Below are 22,374 nucleotides of genomic sequence, written 5' to 3'. Positions count from 1 at the left end.
AGTGGGCTGAGAGGGCAAGGGCAGAAGCAGGGAGACCAGTGAGGAGGCTGTTGGGAATATCCAGGTGAGAGATAATGGTCCTTGATAAGAATCAGAAGTTAGAAGATAAGAATCAGAAAAGCTTCAGTCAAAAGCTTCAGTCTCTGCCCCCTGGGGCCTGTTCTTTCTTGGGCCATTGACTCGCTTGGCTCCCAAGGGGCTGTTGCTTTCGGCAGTTGGAGTTGGCATTCTTGCCACACTTAACTGTAAATGCCAAGACGAAATCATAGCACATGGGTGTGAGAACACAGGCAGCCTTTCAGTGTGGATCCAATGCTTGCTATTTTAGCACAGCTCTGCCTGGCAGCGTGCTCTGCTGACAGAAGGGTATGCAGGCAGCTGGGGCATGTGAAGGATGACATTTGTAAGTGGGATGGCGGCAAGAAAGGCCCAAATTGAATATGGCAGGACTGTGGGTGCTTGGGGTAGAGCTGGAGCAGAAGATAGCTCACGGTGTCGTGGCTCTGACAGCTTTCAGCTTACAGCTGTCAGAGCCACGAGGAGTCTCTGAGCAAATGAGACAGTTAACTCAACAGTCGTCTCAGCAGGCCACCATCGCTTGTCAGCTGAAGGAGAGGAATTGTTGGGGGATAATTCATTCATTCAGAAAGTAGTGAGCAGCATCGTCTGTGTGCCGGGGACCATGCTGAATGCTGAGCTAAGAAATGTCGCCCTCAGAGGCCCCTGGGGTGAGGGAGACAGTAAACACATAAATACATAAACAGTCTGAAGTGCCCCAAAGGTGATAATCTGGGAATAAAAGGGCACTACATGAATAGAAGGACACGTCGGCCCAGAGGAGGTCACGCCTAAACTGAGACCTGGAGGTGGAGAAGGAGCCAGCCTACCGCACAGAGATGTGGGCTAGGCAAGTGTGAGAGCGCTTCTGGCCAGGGAGGCGCGAGGCCAGGAGACCAGTGGCTGGGGAGAGCTTTGAGATGAGGGTCGGCGAGGTGAGCAGGGCCTAGAGCACGCAGGGCTTCGAAGGCCGTGGAGGAGATTCGGGTCTTGGTCCTTAGCACTGTGAGAAAGCCCCGAAGGGCTATGATCCTATTTATTCTCCTTGAAGAGAGGGTGAGAGCGGAAGTGGACAGTGGGAGGTGAAGACAAGGGCGGGGCTGTGGGATTGGAGGAGAGTGGATGGGGTCAGGACCCATGTTGTAGGTGGAACGTGGAGGATTCACTGATGATGGGCTGGATGTTGGGGGTTGACGTCATCACCAGGGTTCTGGCCTGAGGGATGGGGTGTGGTAGGCAGAAAAATGGCCCCCCAAAATGTCTATGTCCTCATCCCTGGAACCTGTAGAATGTCGTGTTCCATGGGGAAGGGGAATTAAGGTTGCAGATGGAATTAGGGTTGCTAATCAGCAGACCTTGAGATGGGGAGATTGTCCTGGATTATCTGGTGGACCCAGTGGAATGCCATGAGCTCTTAAAAGTGGTCAGAGAGATTCGATAGGAGTTGGACTCTATTTGATCTGTGATTGCCGACTTGGAAGATGGAGAAAGGGGCCACAAGCCAGGGAATTCGGTGGCCTCTAGAAGCTAGGAATGGCCTTCTTCTTACAGTCAGCAGAGTTCTTGATCCTACAACCACAGGAAACTGAATTCTGCCAACAACATGAATGAGCAGGAAACGGATTCTCCCCAGAGCCTGCAGAAGTAAGTGCAGCTGGCCAACACTTAGACTTTAGCTTGGTGAGACCCATCTCGGACTTCTGACCTGCAGCTTTAAGATAATAAAGGTGTGTGTTCAAGCCACTAAGTTTGTGGTAATTTGTCACAGCAGCCGCAGAAAAACCGTTTGCGGGAAAAGAAGAGGATCAGGGAAGTGTGCCGGAGGGATGTCAGACAGGGAGGAGTGGCAGGTAACCCTCAGCACCTGCCCCTGTGGAATCCTGCAGCTGCACGAGGACAGGCGACCTTGGTCAGTCTTCCTGGGTGGGCTGGCCCCTCAATGGGAACCTCTGCAAAGTGCGTTTAGTCCCAAGGGACTAGAACTAAGCTGGGAGGGTTCTTCCTGTGTCCCGTGTCTGCTCGGGTCCAGGAAGCAAGTGGAGGCCCTGCCTCTTTTCTCAGAAGTTCTGAGCTGCTGTCCTGGACCCACTCTCTCTCTGGTGTTTTTATAAACCTGTGTTTATCTCCTTGCCTGTGTCTTCGCAGGGCTGTTGGGCTGAGTGCCTGTTTATTCTGTTTCCCATGTTGTGAGCGGCGTAGGGTCTGTGCCCTGGCGTTATGTTGTGTTTCATGGGAGTGGGTTTCTCTGGTTACCATTTGTACGTGGACATGCTCTCACTGTGCCGAGTCCCTTGGATCCGCAGGGGTGGGTTTTTCTCTATGCATAGTTCCTTTTGCTTGTTTGTTTCTCAGTGGTCGCTTTTCATGTTATTAAATGCCTTTTATTTTGTCTGGAAACATTTTAGAAAGTAAATTTAGTGTGAATCATATATTTTCTCTCTTACATATTTGTCTAATGTAGCAAATCCAGACTCTTGGGTTAATTTTAAGTGAGGATGAAAATGATTTTTAAAAAATAAATCCCTGATGGTTTTGGAATTTTTTTTTTGATTTAAATTTTTATAAATGAGAGGAGGACGTGTTCACTCCCCCAAGTATTGTGAAGGCAGGATCCGAGGTCGTGGATGGAAATGAGTAGACCCTGCCCTGGGAGCCCACGTCTCTGCTTTTCTGTTCCCCAGACTGCCCTGGTCTCCCTGGGCCTGTGTGTGGCGAGGATGAGGGCAGTGGCACAGTGACCCGGGGCCTGTGAGTGACAGTCACCCCCTGCTTGCCTTCTGCAGCAGGCTCTGTCTCATCTCCGCTTCTCAGCTTATTCACTCAGCTGAGCACGTGCAGTGCAAAGGCTGGCCCCTGCAGGCCCATGGGTGCACGGGGGACTAGGAGCACCAGCTGGGTGCTGGGCTGCACACAGTTTCCTGCGGTCACTGTGGTGTGGGGATGGCCACTATGCTGGACCCAGGCAGCTCAGGCAGGGCCGACCGCATGGGTCTTTCTCTTGAGGAGCCAGGGAGAGTGGCTGTGAAGAGTCCCAGGACAAGTTTTTTTACTTTTTATTTTTAAAAAAATTTTTAAAATTTTTAATTTTTTAATGAGTTCATAGTAGTTTACATCAATGTGAGATATCAGTTGTACATTATTTCTTGATTGTCACAACATAAGTGCTCCCCTTCACTCCCTGTGCCCATCCCCCAGCCCCCTTCCCCTGGTAACCACTGAACTGTTTTCTTGGTCCATGTGTTTGTTTCTATTCCACATGAGTGAAATCATCTGGTCTGTGTCTTTCTTGGTCTGGCTTATTTCACTAAGCATAATTCCCTCCAGATCCTTCCATGTTATTGCAAATGGGATGAATTTGTCTTTTTTTATGGCTGAGTAGTATTCCATTGTGTATATATACCACATCTTCTTTATCCAGTCATCAGTCAATGGGCACCTGAATTGTTTCCATGTCTTGGCTATTGTGAATATGCTGCCATGAACATAGGGGTGCATGTTACCTTGGATTGTTGATTTCAAGTTGTTTGGGTAGATACCCAGTAGTGGGATAACTGGGTCGTATGGTAGTTCTATTTTTAGTTTTCTGAGGAATCTCCGTACTGTTTTCCATAGTGGCTGCACCAGTTTACATTCCCACCAGCAGTGTATGAGGGTTCCCTTTTCTCCACACCCTCTCCAACATTTGTTATTTTTTGTCTTAGTGATTATAGCCATTTTAACAGGCATAAGGTGGTATCTTAGTGTAGTTTTAATTTGCATTTCCCTGATGATTAGTGATGTTGAACATCTTTTCATGTGTTTATTGGCCATCTCTATATCTTCTTTGGAAAAATGTTCATATCCTCTGCCCATTTTTTGATCGGGTGGTTTTTTTTAATTGTTAAGTTGTGTGATTTCCTTATATCTTATGGAGATTAACCCCTTGTCAGATATATGATTTGCAAATACTGTCTCCTCATTGGTAGGTTGTCTCTTTGTTTTTGATTCTAGCTTCTTTTGCCTTGCAGAAGCTCTTTAATCTGATGAACTCCCACTTGTTTATTTTTTCTTTTGTTTCCCTTGTCTGGGAAGACATGGTATTTGAAAAGATCCTTTTTAGTTTGATGTCAAAGAGTGTACTACCAGGGGCTGGCCTGGTGGCGCAGTGGTTAAGTGTGCACATTCCGCTTCGGTGGCCTGGGGTTCACTGGTTTGGACCCCAGGTGTGGACATGGCACCGCTTGGCAAAAGCCATGCTGTGGTGGGCGTGCCACGTATAAAAGTAGAGGAAGATGGACATGGATGTTAGCTCAGGGCCAGTCTTCCTCGGCAAAAAGAGGAGGATTTGCAGTAGTTAGCTCAGGGCTAATCTTCCTCAAAAAAAAAAAAAAATGAGTGTACTACCAATATTATCTTCCAGGAGTTTGTGTTTTTTTTTTGGATTTTATTTTTCCTTTTTCCTCCCAAAGCCCCCTGGTACATAGTTGTGTATTTTTAGTTGTGGGTCCTTCTAGTTATAGCATGTGGGATGCCGCCTCAGCATGGCTTCATGAGTGGTGCCATGTCTGCACCCAGGATGCGAACCAGCAAAACCCTGGGCCACCAAAGCAGAGCGTGTGAACTTAACCACTCAGCCGTGGAGCCGGCCCCCGCTTCCACCATGTATCTTCAAGTCTTTGATCCATTTTGAGTTTATTTTTGTGTATGGTGTGAGATAGTGGTCTACTTTCATTCTATTGCATGTGGCTGTTCAGTTTTCCCAACACCATTTGTTGAAGAGACTTTCCTTTCTCCATTGTATGTTCTTGGCACCTTTATCGAAGATTAGCTGTCCGTAGATGTGCGGTTTTATTTCTGGGCTTTCAGTTCTGTTCCATTGATCTGTGTGCCTGTTTTGTACCAGTACCATGCTGTTTTGATCACTATGGCTTTGTAGTACATTTTGAAGTCAGGGATTGTGATACCTCCAGCTTTGTTCTTTTTTCTCAGGATTGCCTTAGCAATTTGGGGTCTTTGGTTGCCCCATATGAATTTTAGGATTCTTTGCTCTATTTCCGTGAAGAATGTCGTTGGGATTCTTATAGGGATTGCATTGAATCTGTAGATTGCTTTAGGTAGTATGGACCTTTTAACTATGTTTATTCCTCCAATCCATGAGCAGGGAATCTCTCTCTAGCTCTTTATGTCGTTATCAATTTCTTTCAATAATGTCTTAGTTTTCATTGTATAAGTCCTTCACCTCCTTAGTTAAATTTATTCCTAGGTACTTTATTCTTTTAGTTGGGATTGCAAATGGAATTGTATTCTTGAGTTCTCTTTCTGTAAGTTTGTTGTTAGAGTATAGAAAAGCCACTGATTTTTGTAAGTTGACTCTGTACCCTGCAACTTTACTGTAGTTGTTAATTATTTCTATTAGTTTTCCGATGGAGTTTTTTGGGTTTTCTATATATAAGATCATGTCGTCTACAAACAGCCAGAGTTTCACTTCTTCACTCCCTATTTGGATTCCTTGTATTCCTTTCTCTTGTCTTAATTGCTCTGGCCAAAACCTCCAGTACTATGTTGAATAAGAGTGGTGATATTGGGCATCCTTGTCTTGTTCCTGTTCTCAGGGGGATGACGTTCAGTTTTTGCCCAGGGCAGGTTTTTGTGCTACGTCCCAGAGGTGGAGGTGAAGCCCAGCATCGAAGTGGCATGGGCTTTGTAGTGACACCTCATACTGGTGACAGCTTACTGAGTGCTTCCCTTGTGCCAGGCTCCTTATATACACCACCCATTCAGTGCTCACAGCAGCCCTGGGTACTGCGTGGTCCTCGCTTCACAGATGAGCAAGCTTAGCTGCCTCTAAGGTGGGGGCGGGGGGCTGGCCCCTGAGGAGTGGACGCTGACTGCTGTCCTTCCGTGCCTGACGTGCCAGCCCTCAGCCTGGCCCGCTGAGCTCAGCTCGAGGCCTGGCTCCTCAGGGCTGGGAGAGGGGCACCGTGGTCCCTGTGCATTCTGACTTCCGCAACTCCGGGGGCTTCCCCAGGACTGAGATCAGCAGCTTCTTCTAGGTTCACCCTGGTGTGCCCTCACAGACGAGAGGCAGAGGCGTCAGGAGGCCCAGAGGGAATGGGGCAGCCTGGGTCCTTCCCGTTTATGGGGTCTCACGCTACGGGGAACTTTCGTTTTGAGTAGCCCCAGTCTTTCTGTTCCCCCATGCTGAAATGCTGTTTCCTCTTTTTCAGACATTAACATGGAAATGCCAGCCCAAGTGCTGAAGGTGGTAAGGCGCGTGGACTGTCAGTGAGTTTAGTTGGTGGGAACAGTTATGGATTCTCTTATTACAGTTGTGAGAATTAGGGGCTGAAATGCTGCTATTGTTACTGCTACAGTCAACCAGGGAGTAAGTGCGCATGCCAGGCGCTGTGGCAGGCCCTTTACAGGGCTTTGCTTCTCTGTGTGCACAGCAGGAGGAGGTTGAGCTTTTGCCCAAGGCCCTGCAACTCCGAGTCAGTGAGCTGGCTGTGAGCTCAGGTGCATCTGTCCAGGGCAGAGCCCTTTCTGGCTGCACCACCCCATACGTTTCTGGGCTCCAGACTGCATTCACTCTGTTCCCCATGGGCTCCCTCCTGAGTGTTCTTGCTCATCCTGGGGTCTGCCCTCTTACTGTCTGGAGTTCACCAGCATGGTCAGAGGAATAGTTCCGGCCCAGGTGTGTGCACTCTGCCTGGCCTAGCGTGTCCCTCGTCCACCATCTTTCTTTTCACACAGACTGCACACTTCAGCTTAGCCTGTGCTGTTGGTGGCCAGACCTCCTTGATACAGTTCTTAAATGTGCCAGGTAGCTGCTCTCTACTTGTTCCCTCCTGCACCTTGCTGCAGGTTTTGAAATGAGCCTTCTTTCAATAAACATTTCTATTAACTCAAAAATAGAGTGAGGATTGCTGGCTCTAAGGCTTACACCAGATGAAACAAATAGTGTCTTATCCCTGTTTTCTGGCTGAGCTCCTGATCCTTGGCTGAAAGCCCTCAGCAGAGTGACTGGGGTTGTCAGAAGAGTGTGGGCCTGACGTGCTTGGAGAGGCAGGGCGGAGGACAGGGTCTTGGGATGGGGACAGGTCTCTTGGTGTCACTGTGACCTTGGAGGAGGAGGCAGGCCCTTAGAGAGTGCTTGGGGCACCTGCTTCTCTTCTTTTCACGTGAGCGTGTTTGCAGGTGGTGAAGCCAACCACTTAGTGGGACTCTGCATTGTGCTATTGGGGTGGGAAACAAAACAGGGGTCTGGCCATGCTCCTGTCCGAATTCAGGCAGGGTCTGGGAGGAAGAAAGGGTGAGAGATGATTAATCACAGCTTTATAGTATTCATGATAATAATTTCCTCCTCCTGTCCAGCGCATTGGGACTAGTTTTATTGGTGTGGAGGAAGAGCGCCGAATGCCACCTCTCCTGTCTTGAGAGTACACCTGCATCTGCCAGTTCTCAGGGTTCTCAGGGTGGCTGGGAGTGCTGGGCATTCTTCCTAGCCAGACGGTGACGACCATTTCGTGGAATGGCTTATAAAGACGTGTGGGCTGTGGGCCTCATTTGTTTTCTCTTTAGAATTAATCTCTTTCTTGGGTTAATTTTCTATTCCAAAACCAGTCACTGGAGCCATCATACATTTATTGTCTCAGCCAAATGTGATTTCATGAACCATCGTGATTTTAAGTAGCTCTGACAGGGTAGGTCACGCAAGGGAAATGCAGAGCTTTTCAGAGGGGGTTATCTAGTTCTGTCTAGTTATGGGAGACCATGCTCTGTTCTTTGGAATTTAGCTCCTTCCAATATAAAGTGCTCGATCATTCAATTATTTGCATGGTAAAGAAGACAGCGTTAAATGTAGCAAGCATTTATTGGATGCCTTCTGTGTACACACCAGCCCCTGGCCTGTGCAAAAGTGATGTGATCCCTCCAATTGAGAGGCTCTGTTTGCTGGGGGAGACAGACACCAGCCAGGAGGGATGAGGAGAGTGCTGCGGCAGCTTGACAAGGGAAGGGAACTGCTGACGGCAGGTGGCGGTGACATCAAACGGGACTTTGAAGGACTGGTCAGTTCCTTTGGACACTTATGTGGGTATGGGAGTGTTCTGTAGACAGGGGCTGGGGCTGGCTTTCTTGGCAGTGAGGGTGGCCTGGACGAAGGCCTGGATGAGAAAAAGGTGGATGAGAGAGAAGAGCCTTGCCCGCAGTGACCTGACCAAGGAGAGAGGGACGACCAGGCAGAGTGTGCTGGAGGCCAGCGCTGTGGTGGGAAGTGGGCTTGCCCCAAGCTGGGGTGGGTGTTGGGGGGAGGGGCGAGAGAGGTACCTTGAAGCTTCCAGTTGTTCCCCAAGGGCAACAGGAAGATTTTGCTGCCTTTAAGCTGGAGAGTGAAGCCGTCCTCTGACACTGAAGGCCAGAGCCGAGGGAGAGCTGGGGAGGCTGCCTCAGCTCTCTCTCTTGGGGATGGTGGTAGAGAGGAGGGCGTAGATGTGCGAAAGGTTTCGGGGGTCGGGGGACATGGAGACTGGCTGAATGTGGGTGGTGTGCCTCAGGGAGGAGGCGAGGGTGGCCCTTGGGTTCTTGGATTGCTGTTCATGGAGATTAAGTCATGGAAGAAGTGGATGACGTGGTCAGGAGGGGAGGAAGTGGAGCCTTGATCCAAGGTGGTGGGACAGCAGGTGAGTTTAGATGCCACAGTTGGGCTGGGGGGAGCCAGGAGGTTGCTGGTTGGAAGAGGGCATGAGGGAGCAGCACGAGGCAGGGTGAGCCCCTTGTTTTGTTCCTGTGCAACTGGCAGTGATGTTGTTGTCCAGTGAGAGGACACTGAAAAGAAGGCGTGGGGCATGGCGGTTGGGGCAAAGTTGATTTTTCTGAAGGCCCCGTTAGTGTGAGAGCTGGAGTGGTTCAGCCTTGAGACAGCGGTGTGAGATCACCTCCCTGGAGATGGTCAGTAACAAGAGCGTGATTTCCCATGAGGTGGGCAGAAGGCAGGATTGAGGACTCTGCTCTGGGGAGCAGAGGTCAGCGGAGGTCAGGAATGCCTGGGAGAGTCTGAGGAGGGTCTGGACAGGCTGGCAGCAAAGGAGAGAGAAAGGGGGAGGGGCTCAGTGTGGTGAGTATGGCGGGGAGGTCTGCAGAGGGGTTGAAGTGAGAGGCTGCAAGGAGAGAGGTAGGGAATCTGCTGGCTGGCTGGCTGCCAGGAGGGCGGAATTGTACTTTTCCATGTTACTTTCAGAAGCCTTCTTTTTTTCTTGTTCATATTTTCTGTGTTTTTCCATGTTAATTTCAAGACTTTTTCATGTTTTCTAAATTTCTGATAATAAACTCACATTGCTTTTTTAAATAGAGATATAATTGACATATAACATTATATTAGTTTCAGGCATACAACATGGTGATTTGCTATTTGTATATATTGTGAAATGATTACCACAATAAGTCTGGTTAACATCTGTCACCACATAGAACTACAAATCTTTTTTCTTTCGATGAGAACTTAATTTTTAAGATCTACTCTCTTAGCTACTTTCAAATGTACAATACAGTCTTATTAGTTATAGTTACCATGCTGTACATTACATCCCAAGGACTTATTTATTTTATAACTGGAGGTTTGTACCTTTTGACCACCTTCCCCCATTTTGCCCCCTCTCCACCCCCACCTCTGGCAACCCCTAATCTGTTCTCTGTATCTGTGAGTTCACACATTGCTTTTTTTTTTGAGGAAGATTAACCCTGAGCTAACATCTGCTGCCAGTCCTCCTCTTTTTGCTGAGGAAGACTGGCCCTGAGCTAACATCTGCCGCCAGTCCTCCTCTTTTTGCTGAGGAAGACTGGCCTTGAGCTAACATCCGTGCGCATCTTTCTCTATTTTAGGTGGGATGCCTGCCACGGCATGGCTTGACGAGTGGTGCCTAGGTCTGCACCCGGGATCTGAACCAGCGAATCCCAGGTGAATTCCACTGAAGTGGAATGTGCGAACTTAACCACTGCACCTCTGGGCCGGCCCCACTCATTGCTTTTTTCATGTGAGGGAAGAATTTATTGTAAACATGCTTATTTCCAAGACATATTTCAAGAGACATCCATGAAGCAACTTGTTGATTGGCTCAGTAATTGCCTGGGTTCTGGGGGCCACGAGGAGTGTGACAGGAGACAAAATCCAGTCCCTTTTGCCTGGAGCTCATGGCCCGTGGGGACACGAGATCGCTGAGAGCTTGCAGGACAGAGGAAGCATTACTGCCAGGCGGGTGGTGTGGGTGGTGGTGGTGGGACTGCCCGGGAGACCCTCTGGTTTGGGTTCTGTGGGGCCACGTGTTTCTGTAGTTGACTCCATGGGGCAGTGCGAGTTTCAGATTATGCTGTGGGCGGAGGGGACATGGAATTGTTTACTGTTGTAATAATGTCGTTTCATACATTTTTCTCTGAAGCCCTCTAAACTTAATTTCCTTGGAAAACTTACATCTTCTGAACATATTTTATAAATCTGAGGAGCATCACTCTGTGTTAAAATGAGCCTAATGGAAAATCAGTTGCTAATTTAGTTCATATTTCAGAAAACTATTATTGAGCCCAGAGGGGGCATTGAGTCATGGCCGTGCTTGGAGAAGAGGTTGATGAGCTATAAACTGAAGCTGACTGCATGATTCGCCTGTTTACTTCATGTATCTGAAATACAGGGAAGCGTTGAATCGCAAATGCGGTCATAGAATTTTTCATTTGTTTTATGATGCTTGGGACACTGCAGCTGGATTTATTTCTTTTCTGTACTTTTATTTCCTCTCACTGTTTGCTATTTTCACTCATTACCTTTTTCACCCACTGCTATTTAACCTTTAATTAAAAAAAAAAAAGCTTTTCTGGTCTTGTTCTTTCAGTTTTGTTGCAAAGCCAGTGCCTTGCTTAGGCATTCAAGTTCAAACCGGGAAGAGGTTTGCCAGGAACATGGGAGGGACTCACCTTATTGTCCAAACCCAGAGGCCTTGCAACTTTGGTCTCTAAGTACTCCTTCCTTCTTGACTTCTGCCCTTTCCGCTCCCTCCCATTCAATCTTTTATGCTTCCGTTTACTATGTTCCTTTCCATCTTTCTTTGCCTGCTTCAGTGGTTACCTGCATTCTAATGATTATCCACCATCGTGGGAGCAACTCTGGGGCAGGCTGTCACTGGCTCCCTAGCATCTTTCCAGCACTAGCCAGTGTTTGTTGAATGACTTGAGTCATGACCATTTACGACATCATTGTTTCCTGATGCTCTCCAGGTGAAGACCAAGTTCCAGAGCTTGGCTCTCCACAAGTAGGCCCTCAGACACCCTTTGTTTTCTGAGTTTTTTTTTTAAAACTTCCGTGACCCTGTTGTAAAGGCAGTCTGGACAGAGTCCTGAAGAGATGGCATTGATCTCAGGGACCCATCTCCATCTTTCGAGCATACCCTCATCTGACCAGTGTCTCCAGCCAGTCCTCGTCTATGACCCCATCCACCTAGAGACAGCCGTCCCAGTTCTTGCTTTAAACCTTAGCTTTATCCCATTCTTCGTCATCTTCCTTCCCCTCACCAGTGGTGGCATTTTAGTGGAGTTTGCCTGTGCCTTATGCAGAAGAGGTGACCTTTGGTGAGAGCTCAGGGGCTGTTGTGGGGGCAGTACCTCTAGTTGGGGTCCTCTTCTGGGCACCATCCTGGGGCATCTCTTCCCCTGCCCCCCCCCCCCCCCCCCCCCCCCCCCCTCCCCCCAGCCTGCTCTGTGCTGTGCTGTCCTTTATCTGGACCCAACCTTCTCACCTTGGTGTGAGGTCACAGGGCTGGGACCTGGGGCTCTTCTTTAGTTCTCATTCATTTGTTCTTCCGTCTGAGAGTCCCTCCTGGCTGCTCGCTTGTGTAGTCATCAGGATGTATACAAATCAGGCCCAGAAAACACAGCTGAGGGTTGCTGCTGTTGCCTGCAGGTAACAATTAGTCCTTCGTAAGTTTCCTTTTCTTAGTTTGGGGGATGATACAATTTCTATCATTTTCACATGATGTATATTGAAATGTTTTCTTCTGTGACGGTAGCATTTCAGGCTCTCGTTATTCAGGGTGGGAGAAGTGCACTTGGACCTGTTTGAAGGTTTTTTGAGTGACCTGGGTCAGGCGTGCTCTTGGTGCTGAAGGGGTGCCTTGCTTCCCCTCTGTGGCCCCCCTTCCTGGGCACCTGGGTCAGGGAGGAGACCTTTCTGGTCCTTCCGCCTTCCTCCCTTCCTCCAGCCCTCCCTCTCTTCCTTCCTTCATTTTATCATCTTTATGGAGATATCATTTACATAACCGTACAATTCACCCATTTGAAGTGTATAATTCACTGTTTTTAGTATATTCACAGAGTTGTATAACCATTACCACAGTCAATTTTAGAACATTTTTCATCACCGCAAAGAGAAACCCCAAACTGGACTCATTAGCGGTGACCCCTCCATTCCCTCCTCACCAGCCCCCGGCAACCAGTATTCTACTTTCTGTTTCTATAGGTTTGCCTATTCTGGACATTTCATTAAGTGGAATCATATAATATGTGGTCCTTTGAGATCGGCTTCTTTCACTTAGCGTAATGTTTTCAAGGTTCATCCATGTTGGAGCGTATGTCAGTGCTTCATTCCTTTTTGTGACCTGATAATTAATATTCCTTTGTGTGGATAGGCCACATTTAATTTGTCCATTCATCCGTTGATGGGCATTTGGACTGTTTCCACGTTTTGAGTATTATGACTAATACTGTATAAGTTTTTTGTGTAGATGTATGTTTTCATTTCTGTTGGATATATACCTAGGGGTGCAATTGCAGGTCACATGGTGACTGTTTGACCTTTTGAGGACCTGCCAGACTGTTTTCCAAAGCAGCTGGACTGCTTTTCATTCCCATCAGCCGTGTATGAGGGCTTCCATTTCTCTGCATTCTCGCCAACACTTATATTATCTTTTAAATGTTTGCCATCCCGCTGGGTGTGAAGTGGTGTCTAATTGTGATTTTGATTTGTATTTCTCTATGGCTAATGATACCGAGCTTTTTTTTTGAGAGATTTCTGTGTACAGTGTGGAAAGAAAGGAGGTGGGAGTGGAGGGCCTAGAGTTGGTTACCTGAAATGTGTCCTTGAGGAGCAGTCCGTTTTTTACCCTCCTGGGTGAATGAGGCGGTGCCCCTGTAGCTGTGTCTGCATCTAGTCCATAGACACCTCACCTCACAGAGCCAGAGCAGTCTGTTTAAAAAACTAGAAAACATTTTAGACTTTCAGAAAGGCAGCATACAGATTAATAAAATGAACACACAGCACACATGTATCCTCCGTCCAGCGTAAGAAATAAAAGATTACACGTATGCAGTTGAAGCTCTGATGTTCTTTTCCTAGACCAGCTCTTTACTACTCCTCCTTCTCCCGGATAATCACTAGTCTGAATTTTGTCTTTTTGTTGGCTCGCGTGCAGTAGGATTCTTTTTTTTGTTTTTCTTTTGTTTTTTTGAGGAAGATTAGCCCTGAGCTAACATCTGCCACGCCAATCCTCCTCTTTTTGCTGAGGAAGACTGGCCCTGAGCTAACATCCGTGCCCATCTTCCTCTGCTTTATATGCGGGATGCCTACCACAGCATGGCGTGCCAAGTGGCGCCATGTCTTCACCCAGGATCCGAACCAGCAAACCCTGGGCCGCCAAAGCAGACGTGTGCACTTAACCACTGTGCCACCAGGCCAGCCCCGTGTGTGGTAGGAGTTTTGACCACTCATGTATGTATCCAAAAATGATATATAGTGTCATTTTGCATTTTTAAAAACTTTCTATAAATGATGTCACACTGTGTATTTTCAGCTTCCTTTTCCTTCAGTGTTCTGTTTATGAAATTGCCTGTCTCGGTTCTTGTAGCTATGGTTCGTTCATGTTTGTTGTGGTTAGTATTCTATTATATGCATATATTCCAGTTTTTTAATTTGTTATTCAGTTGATAATGGACATCTAGATTTTCTTAATTCTCTTTTTCTTTTTAGTGTTACAAATGTTGCTGAACCTGTCTCCTTGGGTACTTGTGAAGAATTTTTCCAGGGTGTATAACTAGAAGTGGCATTATGTCGTATGTATCTGCTTTTCATAGGAATCATTAGGGTTCTCTTTAAGACAATGAATTACTGTAGTGTTTTAGAGCAGTATAATTTATTAAAAAGTTTATTGGTTAATATATTTTTTAAAAAAGATTTCATTGTCTGAAATGAGGTTGATGTGTTAGTTGCCACTTATTCTTTTAAAATGGCTTTAGTTGAAGCTTGTTTTTCTTTTTAGCTATTCCAGACCAAATAAAAATGCAATTTTAATAAGATAAATGAGGTTCCTTTAAGTCTTAGCCCGAACTTTGTTGGAACATTTTCTGCTCAATAAACACAAGTGGTCTGCCCATGCAGAATTAATGAGTTTCCTGTGATCCTGGGAGGGGGAGGGCCTGCCGTGTGTGATAGTGCTGGCAGCCATTTATGAAAGTGACGTGCAGCGGTGGGCCGGAGACCACACTGCCTGCTGGCTTTGAGCCATGCAAACCTACTGGGGCATGACGGAGAGATGCAAGTGTTCAAGTTAAGACAGACTGATCATATTGGGAAATGCACGGTGTAGGTCACTTTGCAGTATTCACACTGCTATCATATGGTTATCTCGTTTCATGTACATTCTCATTCCCATTGCTGCGGTGGGGAGGCTAAAGCTCAGAGGAATTACCTCGGTAACACTTGATCAGCTCGAAAGTGTTGGAGCTGGGACTTGAACCCTGGCCTTTTGATTCTTAAAACTTTCTACCAAGGTCAGGGAGGCCTCCATGAAATTTCAGGAAAGAGACCATGACAGATGGCTTGTGCTTGACCTGCTAGGCAGGCTGATACTGTTTTTTTTTTTTGGCCACACACACACACACAAAACTCATGGATTCTGTGGGTCAGGAATTCAGACAGGAAAGGCTCATCTCTGTTCCATGATGCCTGGGGTGTCACTGGGGCGGAAATCAGAGGAAGGCTGGGTCACTCATGTGTCTAGTGGTTGAAGCAGATGGTCACCTGGGACCTCAGCTAAAGCTGTTAGTTGTAGTGCTGACACGTGGGCTCTCCATGTGGCTAGTTTGGGCTTCCTCACAGCGTGGTGGCTGGGTTCCAGGAGAGAACGGAGAACCAGGTGGAAGCTGTATTGCCTTTTAAGAAAATTACATTTTTATTGAGATTCATGTATAACTAATTCACCCACTTTAATTTACATACAACACCATTCACTCCTTTAAAGTGTAGAATTCATTGGAGTTATACTGTGTTCACAGAGTTGTATAACCATCACCACAATTTTACAACGTTTATTGCTTCAAAGAAACCCTGTACTCTTTAGCTATCACTCCCCCTCAAGCTTCCTGTGCCTCACCCCACACAACTGCTAATCTTTTTGTCTCTATAGATTTGCCCGTTATAGACATTTCATATAAATAGGATCATATAATATGTGTATTTTTGTGACTGGCTTCTTACCTTTAGCGTAATGTTTTCAAGGTTCTTCCACATTGTAGCAGGTATCAGTAGTTCATTTTAGAGCTGTTTCATGACTGGTATACGCTGTTTATTCCTCGATCCGGAGAGGGACGTTGGCTTGTTTCTACTTCTTGGCTGTTGTGGGTAATGCTGCTGTGAACATTCCTCTACAGTTTTTGTGTGTGGATGTCTGTTTTCATTTCTCTTGGGTATACTGGGAATGGGATTCTGGGTCAGATGGTAGGTATCTCTATGTGTAGTTGTTGGGGAGCTGTCAGACTGTTTTGTAAAGCAGCGGCACCATTTTTCATTGCTGGCAGTAGTGTGTAAGGGTTTCAATTTCTCTATATTCTTGTCAACACTTGTTATTATCTGTTTGTTTTTTTTTTAAATTTATTTTAGCCATCTAGTGTGTGTGAAGCGATATCTTATTATGGTTTTGATTTCCTTAATCACTAATGATATTGAGCATCTTTTCATGTGTTTGTTGGTCATTTGTGTATCTTTTTTTGAGAAATGTCTGTTCAAAGCCTTTGTCTACTTTTAAATTAGTTTGTCTCTTTATTGTTGAGTTTTAAGAGTTCTTTATATATTCTAGACAGAATCCTTTATCAGATAAATGATTTGCAAAAAATTTCTCCTTTGAGTTTTCTTTCTCCTTTCTTGATGGTGTCCTTTGATGTACAAAAGGTTTTAATTTTGATAATGTCCAATTTATCTTTTGTTGTTGTTATTGCTTTTGGTGTTGATCTGAGAAACCATTGCCTAATCTAGGTTCACAAAGATTTACTGCTGTGTTTTCTGCTAAGAGTTTTATAGTGTTAGCTCTTACATGTAGGTCTTTGAGTTTGAGTTAACTTTTGTATGTGGCAAGAGGCTAGGGTGCAAGTTCATTTTTTTGCATGTGGATATCTAGTTGTCCCAACACTATTCGTTGAAAGACAATTCTTTCCCCATTGAAGGGTCTTGGCAGCCTTCTGAAAAGTCAGTTGTCTGTAAATGGAAGTGTTTATCTCTGGACTCTCAGTTCTGTTCCATTGATCTCTATGTTGATCCTTCTGCCAGTACCATACTGACTTGGTTCCTGAATCTTTTAGTAAGTTTTGAAAAGTGGAAGTGTGAGACCTCCATCTTTGTTCCTTTTCAAGATTGTTTTGGGTATTATGGGTCTTTTAAGTTTCCGTATGAATTTCAGGATCATTTTGTCAGTTTCTGCACACAAGCTAACTGGGATTTTGATAGGGATTGCATTGAGTCCTTATTGAATTTTTTTTTGAGATGTTATTTTTCATTTTTATCCCCAAATCCCCCTGGTACATAGTTGTATATTTTTAGTTGTGAGTCCTTCTAGTTGTGGCATGTGGGATGCCGCCTCAGCATGGCTTGATGAGTGGTGCCAAGTCTGCCCCCAGGATCCGAACCAGTGAAACCCTGGGCCGCTACAGTGGAGTGCACGAACTTAACCACTCAGCCACTCTCAGTAGGTATTGTGGACTGAATGTTTGTGTCCTCCCAAAATTCATGTTGAAGTGCTAACCAGAGTCATGGTATTAGGAGGCGGGGCCTTTGGGAGGTGATTAGATTGGGAGGGTGGATCCCTCATGAATGGGATTAGTGCCTTTATGAAAGAGACCCGAGAGAGCTCTCTCACTGTCCTACCATGTGAGGACACAGTAAGAAGACAGCTGTCTGCAAACAGGAAGAGTCCTCACCAGACACCACATATGCTGGTACTTTGATCTTAGACTTCTCAGCTTCCAGCACTGTGAGAAATAAATTTCTGTTGTTTATAAGCCGCCTAGTCTATGGTATTTTTGTTATAGCAGCCTCCATGGGCTAAGATCATAAGAGTGTGCCTTTCCAAGTAGAGTCACGCATCGCTTAGTGACTGGGATGCATTCTGAGAAATGCGTCATTAGGCGATTTCGTGGTTGTGCAAATATCATAGAGTGCACTTACACAAACCTAGATGGTGTAGCCCCCTACACACTTGGGCTGTATGGTACTAATCTTTTTTTTTTTTTTGCTGGGAAAGACTCGCTCTGAGCTAAGATCTGTTGCCAATCTTCCTTTTGTTTTTTTTCCTTCCCTAAAACCCCAGTACCTAGCATATTCTGCTTGTAAGTCCTTCTGGTTCTTCTGTGTGAGTGCCACCACAGCATGGCTCCTGATGGATGAGTGGTGTGGTTCTGCACCCAGGAACCGAACCTGGGCTGCCCAAGTGGAGCACACTGAACTTTAACCACAGGCCATCAAGGCTGGCTCTATATGGTGCACCATCTTATGGGACCACCATTGTATGTGTGGTCTGTCATTGATTGAAACATTGTTAGGTGGTGCATGGTTGTATAGATGTCAAAGTAGAAACCTCTGTAAAGGATAGAAGTGTGATTGATTTAGCAACACAAATCTTTAAGCCTCCCATACACCAGGAAAACAGATTGCCACCTGCATTAGTTTTCTATTACTGCTGTAACAAATTATCACACACCTCTTGGCTTATAACAACACAGGTTTATTATCTTACGGTTCTAGAGGTCAGAAGTCTGACACAGGTCTCATTGTGCTAAAATCAAGGTGTTGGCAAGGCTTTCTCTAGGTTCTATGGAGAAACCATTTCCTTACACTCTCTGGCTTCTAGACGCCACCCACATTCCTGGGCTCCTGGCCTCTTTTCTCCATCTTTAAAGCCAGCAATGTAGCATTGCTCTGAACATTCTTCTCTGGTCGTGGCTCCCTCTGACCATAGCTGGGAAGGTTTTCCACTGTTAAGGACTCCTGATTGGATTGGGCCTTCCTGGATAATTCAGGCTAATGTCTTTAATCACATCTGCAGAATCCCCTTTGCCATGTGAGGTGATGCATTCACAGGTTCTGGAGTTAGGAGGTGACATCTTTGGGAGCTGTTATTCTGCTGACCACATGCCTGAATGACAAAGAAGGAGTCCTCTGTTTACAAAGAGGTTTTTACAAATCAATATGAAAATGTCGAATACCCCCTTTGAAAATGGACAAAGGGCCCTAACAAGCAGTTCACAAAAAGAAGTAGCACAATGAGTGAAAGTGTTTAAGAATTGTTCAGCCTCACTAATAGTCAAGGAGGCCCACCACCAGCCTGGAGAGCACTTTTCTTTCATCAGATTAGCAAGGCCATGGGGTCCATCCACACTGCTGCCGGGATTGCGAGTGGCTCGCCTTTGGCGGTCTGTACCAACAGCCTTTAGAAATGTGTGCTGCGTATCCCAGGCACTCCATTTCTGGAAATTTATCCTCAAGAAGTTCTCACATTTGTGTGCAAGGATTTCTCCCCAGAGATGTTTATTGCTGTTTTTATACACAAACAACTTTAAACAAGTTAAATATCTCACAGTCAATGTTGGTTCAACAAATTACAGTGTAGCCGTATGGTGGGATCGTGTGAAATTAGAGGTGATACTGTCCAGGGAGATGGCACAGGCAGTAATGAATTAACTGGTACTCATTATATTGTTATGATTTTTAAGAACTTTTAAATTTTGTAGTAAGTATAGATGTACAAGGAGTTGCCGAGAAATATATAGTGAAATTGCGTGTGCCTGTCTCATGATTAAGCTTTTAAATTTACATATGCTGCATATGTTTGTTGTGTACATAAAACAATACATATAAAGTAAATAATTGCATATAAGTAAATTGAAGAAGGAGAGTAATGATAGGGAGAAATAGTCATGATACATTACTAAGTAAAAAAGGTTACATTTTATTTAAAAATATTAAAATATTCATGAGTATACTAAACACTTGTCTGTCTGTACTTGTCTTTACATACACGCACACTCCCCGTGAGGCACTGTGTCACAGTGTTACAGTCGTGGTCTCTTCCATGTGGACCGCATCAGCTAGGATGTCTGACTGTGAGTGGCTTAAACAAACCTGGGTTTGTTTATTCCATCTAAATGGGTGTCTGAGGGGGTGGTCCGAGGCTGGACAGGCAGCTCTGCAAAGCTGTCAGAGACCCACGCTCTTTCCCATTGTCCTGCCCTGCTATCCATTATGGGCGGCTTTATTTCTCATGGTGGCAAAATGGCTGAGGGGCCTCTAGACCTCTCATCTGTGTTCCAGGCAGGAAGAGTAGGGAAAGGTAAGGGCCAAGGCCACGCTAGCTAAGCTTGTCTTCTGTTGGACAAGGAAGAGCCTGCATTTATTTCTGATTGGCCTGCACTGGGTTACACATGGCCACCCCTGACTGGAAGCCGACCGAGGAGGAAGGGGTGTGGATGGGGTTGTTCAGCTGCCCAGTGTGGGTGTCTGCCATGCAGGTTATTTGTTTCCAGCTATTTTCCAAATTTACTCCGATGAACGTAGACTTCTATAATGAAACCATTAAGTCTTTAAAAAAAATTACATTTATCTTCTTTGTAATTCTGCATTCCATCCTTAGACAAAATGGTACCAGTTGAGAATTTCCAGACGGGTGTTTCATTGTCAATTTTTAGTCCTGTGACATGAGGTCCGAGAGTGGAAGCTTCGGGCAAAGTCACTGATGCTGAGCGGCTCCCTGCTCCCAGCAGCCTTGTCGCTAGTCGATGCCTGAGGCTCTGTGGGGACACTGTTGGGCCTGTGGTTCCCTGCACAGAGGCCCATTCGCAGGGAGGACTGAATGCCCTACTTGTTGTGGGGTGTGGGCTTGTATGGCGCCATTCATCCCTTCCAGACAGGGCCCTCCTGACCCTGGAGTGGCCGGAGACGCCTGTGGCCGCTGATGGAGAGCTGCTTCCCTCAGTCTTGTAGGTTACAAGGAGCTGGTCTTTTCCCTGAGTCAGTGGGCTCTTGGGAAAGCTGAGGAGAAGCTAATTTGATTTCTCTTTCTTTTAAATAGCATCCAGCATGTGTATGGCGCCCAGCACCCCCCGTTTGATCCACTGTTACATGGCACGTAAGTGAAGCCTCAGCTCTCACAGGGCTGTCTCATGCACAGTTTGGGGGCCTTGGTGACCTTCCAGCTCTCTGAATTCCTGAGGGGGAGGAAAGTGGGCTTTCATTCAGCAAACGTACATCAAGCAATTGCTTGTGTGGGACACTGCTGGCCTCACACAGCTCATCCCCTGGGGGGAAGGCAGACGTGGACGCCGAAGCCTGAAGCAGGGGCAGCCAGTGTGGGAGAGCACGTAGCTGCGCCTGGTAGCTGGGGGGCAGGACCTGGCTCTGGGCTGGTCATGGTGGTTGATTTATGTCCCTGGCTCTCCACTGTACTCTCCGCCCCACTGCCTGAGGCTGGCTCTGCCATGTCCGGCCTCTCCTCCAGAGGCACACCAGAGGAAGGTGTGGCCATGCAGGACCACACCTGTCGGACAAGTTAACAGACACACGCTGGTGCCGGCGTTCTATGTTGTCATACTGTGGGGGATCTCATTTAAATTATACTGTATCCAAATCCGTATACGGAAAGCCTGTGTTCTGTGAACAGCCTCTCCCGGCCCACACCCCCAGCTGCTGCCGTAGGAGGTGCGAAGATGCTGGGGTGAGAGAATGTGGTTGCAGGCACTGGCCAAAGTGAGGGCTGGGGATTAGGTCTGAATACCGTTGCTGGGTGGTGCCGTGTTTCCTCATAAATTGGTTCTGTCAGTGGGCAAAGACTGCTTAGTGTGACTCTTTCTGGAAATCCTGCCCTCCTCCCCTGTCACTGGATCCTCGTGAGCTCTGCCCAGTCTTAATTAGGATGTCTCTGAATTGTGTTTGCTTTTTCACTTCACTTTCAGCTCAATTGAAGTTGAAAGCTTGTGTGTGTCCCTTCTCATCTGGGGGTTCCTTTCTGACCAGTTTTGGGGTGAATACTCTCAGGCCTCCAGGAGTATAATTAAAGACTACCTTTGCTTTGCAGCTTGCTCAAGGCCACGCCCAAGGTGCCGACCACACCAGTGAAGGCCAAGAGAGTGAGCACCTTCCAAGAGTTTGAGAGCAACACCAGCGATGCTTGGGATGCTGGCGAAGACGACGATGAGCTCCTGGCCATGGCGGCCGAGAGCCTGAACACTGAGGTGGTCATGGAGACAGCCAACCGGGTCCTGCGCAACCACAGCCAGCGGCAGGAGCGACACAAGCTGCAGGAGGCCCCGGGGCCCGAGCAGAAGCCAAAGCCTTTGGCAGAGCCTCCTTTGGTCCCAAGCGGTGACCTCCGGCTGGTGAAGTCTGTCAGTGAGAGCCACACGTCCTGCCCTGCAGGTGGGTTGGGGAGGACTGAGAAGTGATGTGCGTTTCTGCAGGAGGAAAGGGGCTGGAGTCCTTCCCTGGCGGAGGAGTAAGAGGGCTCACGGTCTCCTCTGCAGCAGGAACCCCTGCCCTTGAGAGCTTGTAGTGTTATTATCTAAGCAGCCGCAGGCCTTCCCAGGAAAGAGAAGCAGCCTGCGCTTTTCTCTTTGTCCTCCTGGCTGAGTGCATCTCCTCCAAATGAAGTGGCAGGACATGTGGCTTTCATGGGCTGGTCCTGAGAGGGCCACGGGGGAGCACTTGGGCTCGGGGGACCCCGCTTTCTCCTAAGTACACCCTGGTCGCTCCAGGGGTGACGTTTCTAGCCGAGGAGCCAGGCCAGCTGCATGTTCAGGGGCAGCTTACGGGGATGCCCTTCAGGGACATGTGTACACGTGGGCTCAGGGTCTGCGGGAGCTGGGTGTCCGATGTTTGGAATTGCCATGCTCAGATTCTAAACTCCGCAGGGGTAAGATCACGTCCGCATCTTGTATCCACGTGCCAGGCAGTTGGCGCCGTTCTTGAGACTGCTTCCGTCCTGCTCTTTTTGCTTTGGAGGCTCTGAGATGTAAAGCAGCACGGTTATTTAATGAGCACCTGCG

The 22,374-nt window shown here is 47.0% G+C and overlaps 1 protein-coding gene across 2 annotated transcripts in view; it reads left to right on the top strand.

Moving 5' to 3' along the window:
- The window catches only part of TBC1D22A (TBC1 domain family member 22A), a 344,321-nt gene that overhangs the window by 4,480 nt on the left and 317,467 nt on the right, over positions 1–22,374 (top strand). Inside the window, exons 1-4 of one of the 2 annotated variants that reach the window (XM_046646271.1) lie at positions 1,158–1,701; positions 1,826–1,966; positions 20,406–20,462; positions 21,408–21,748. In XM_046646271.1, the coding sequence (XP_046502227.1) occupies positions 1,661–1,701; positions 1,826–1,966; positions 20,406–20,462; positions 21,408–21,748 (580 nt within the window). In that variant the 5' untranslated portion in view covers positions 1,158–1,660. Of the gene's footprint in view, positions 1–1,157; positions 1,702–1,825; positions 1,967–20,405; positions 20,463–21,407; positions 21,749–22,374 lie in introns of those variants that run through there. The other variant, XM_046646272.1, reaches the window with a different exon arrangement.

The sequence above is a fragment of the Equus quagga genome, chromosome 19 (genome assembly GCF_021613505.1).
Source record: "Equus quagga isolate Etosha38 chromosome 19, UCLA_HA_Equagga_1.0, whole genome shotgun sequence".
Classification (NCBI taxonomy): domain Eukaryota; kingdom Metazoa; phylum Chordata; class Mammalia; order Perissodactyla; family Equidae; genus Equus; species Equus quagga.
Note: the sequence above shows the minus strand (reverse complement) of the source record. Positions and strands in the feature narration are given on the sequence as shown.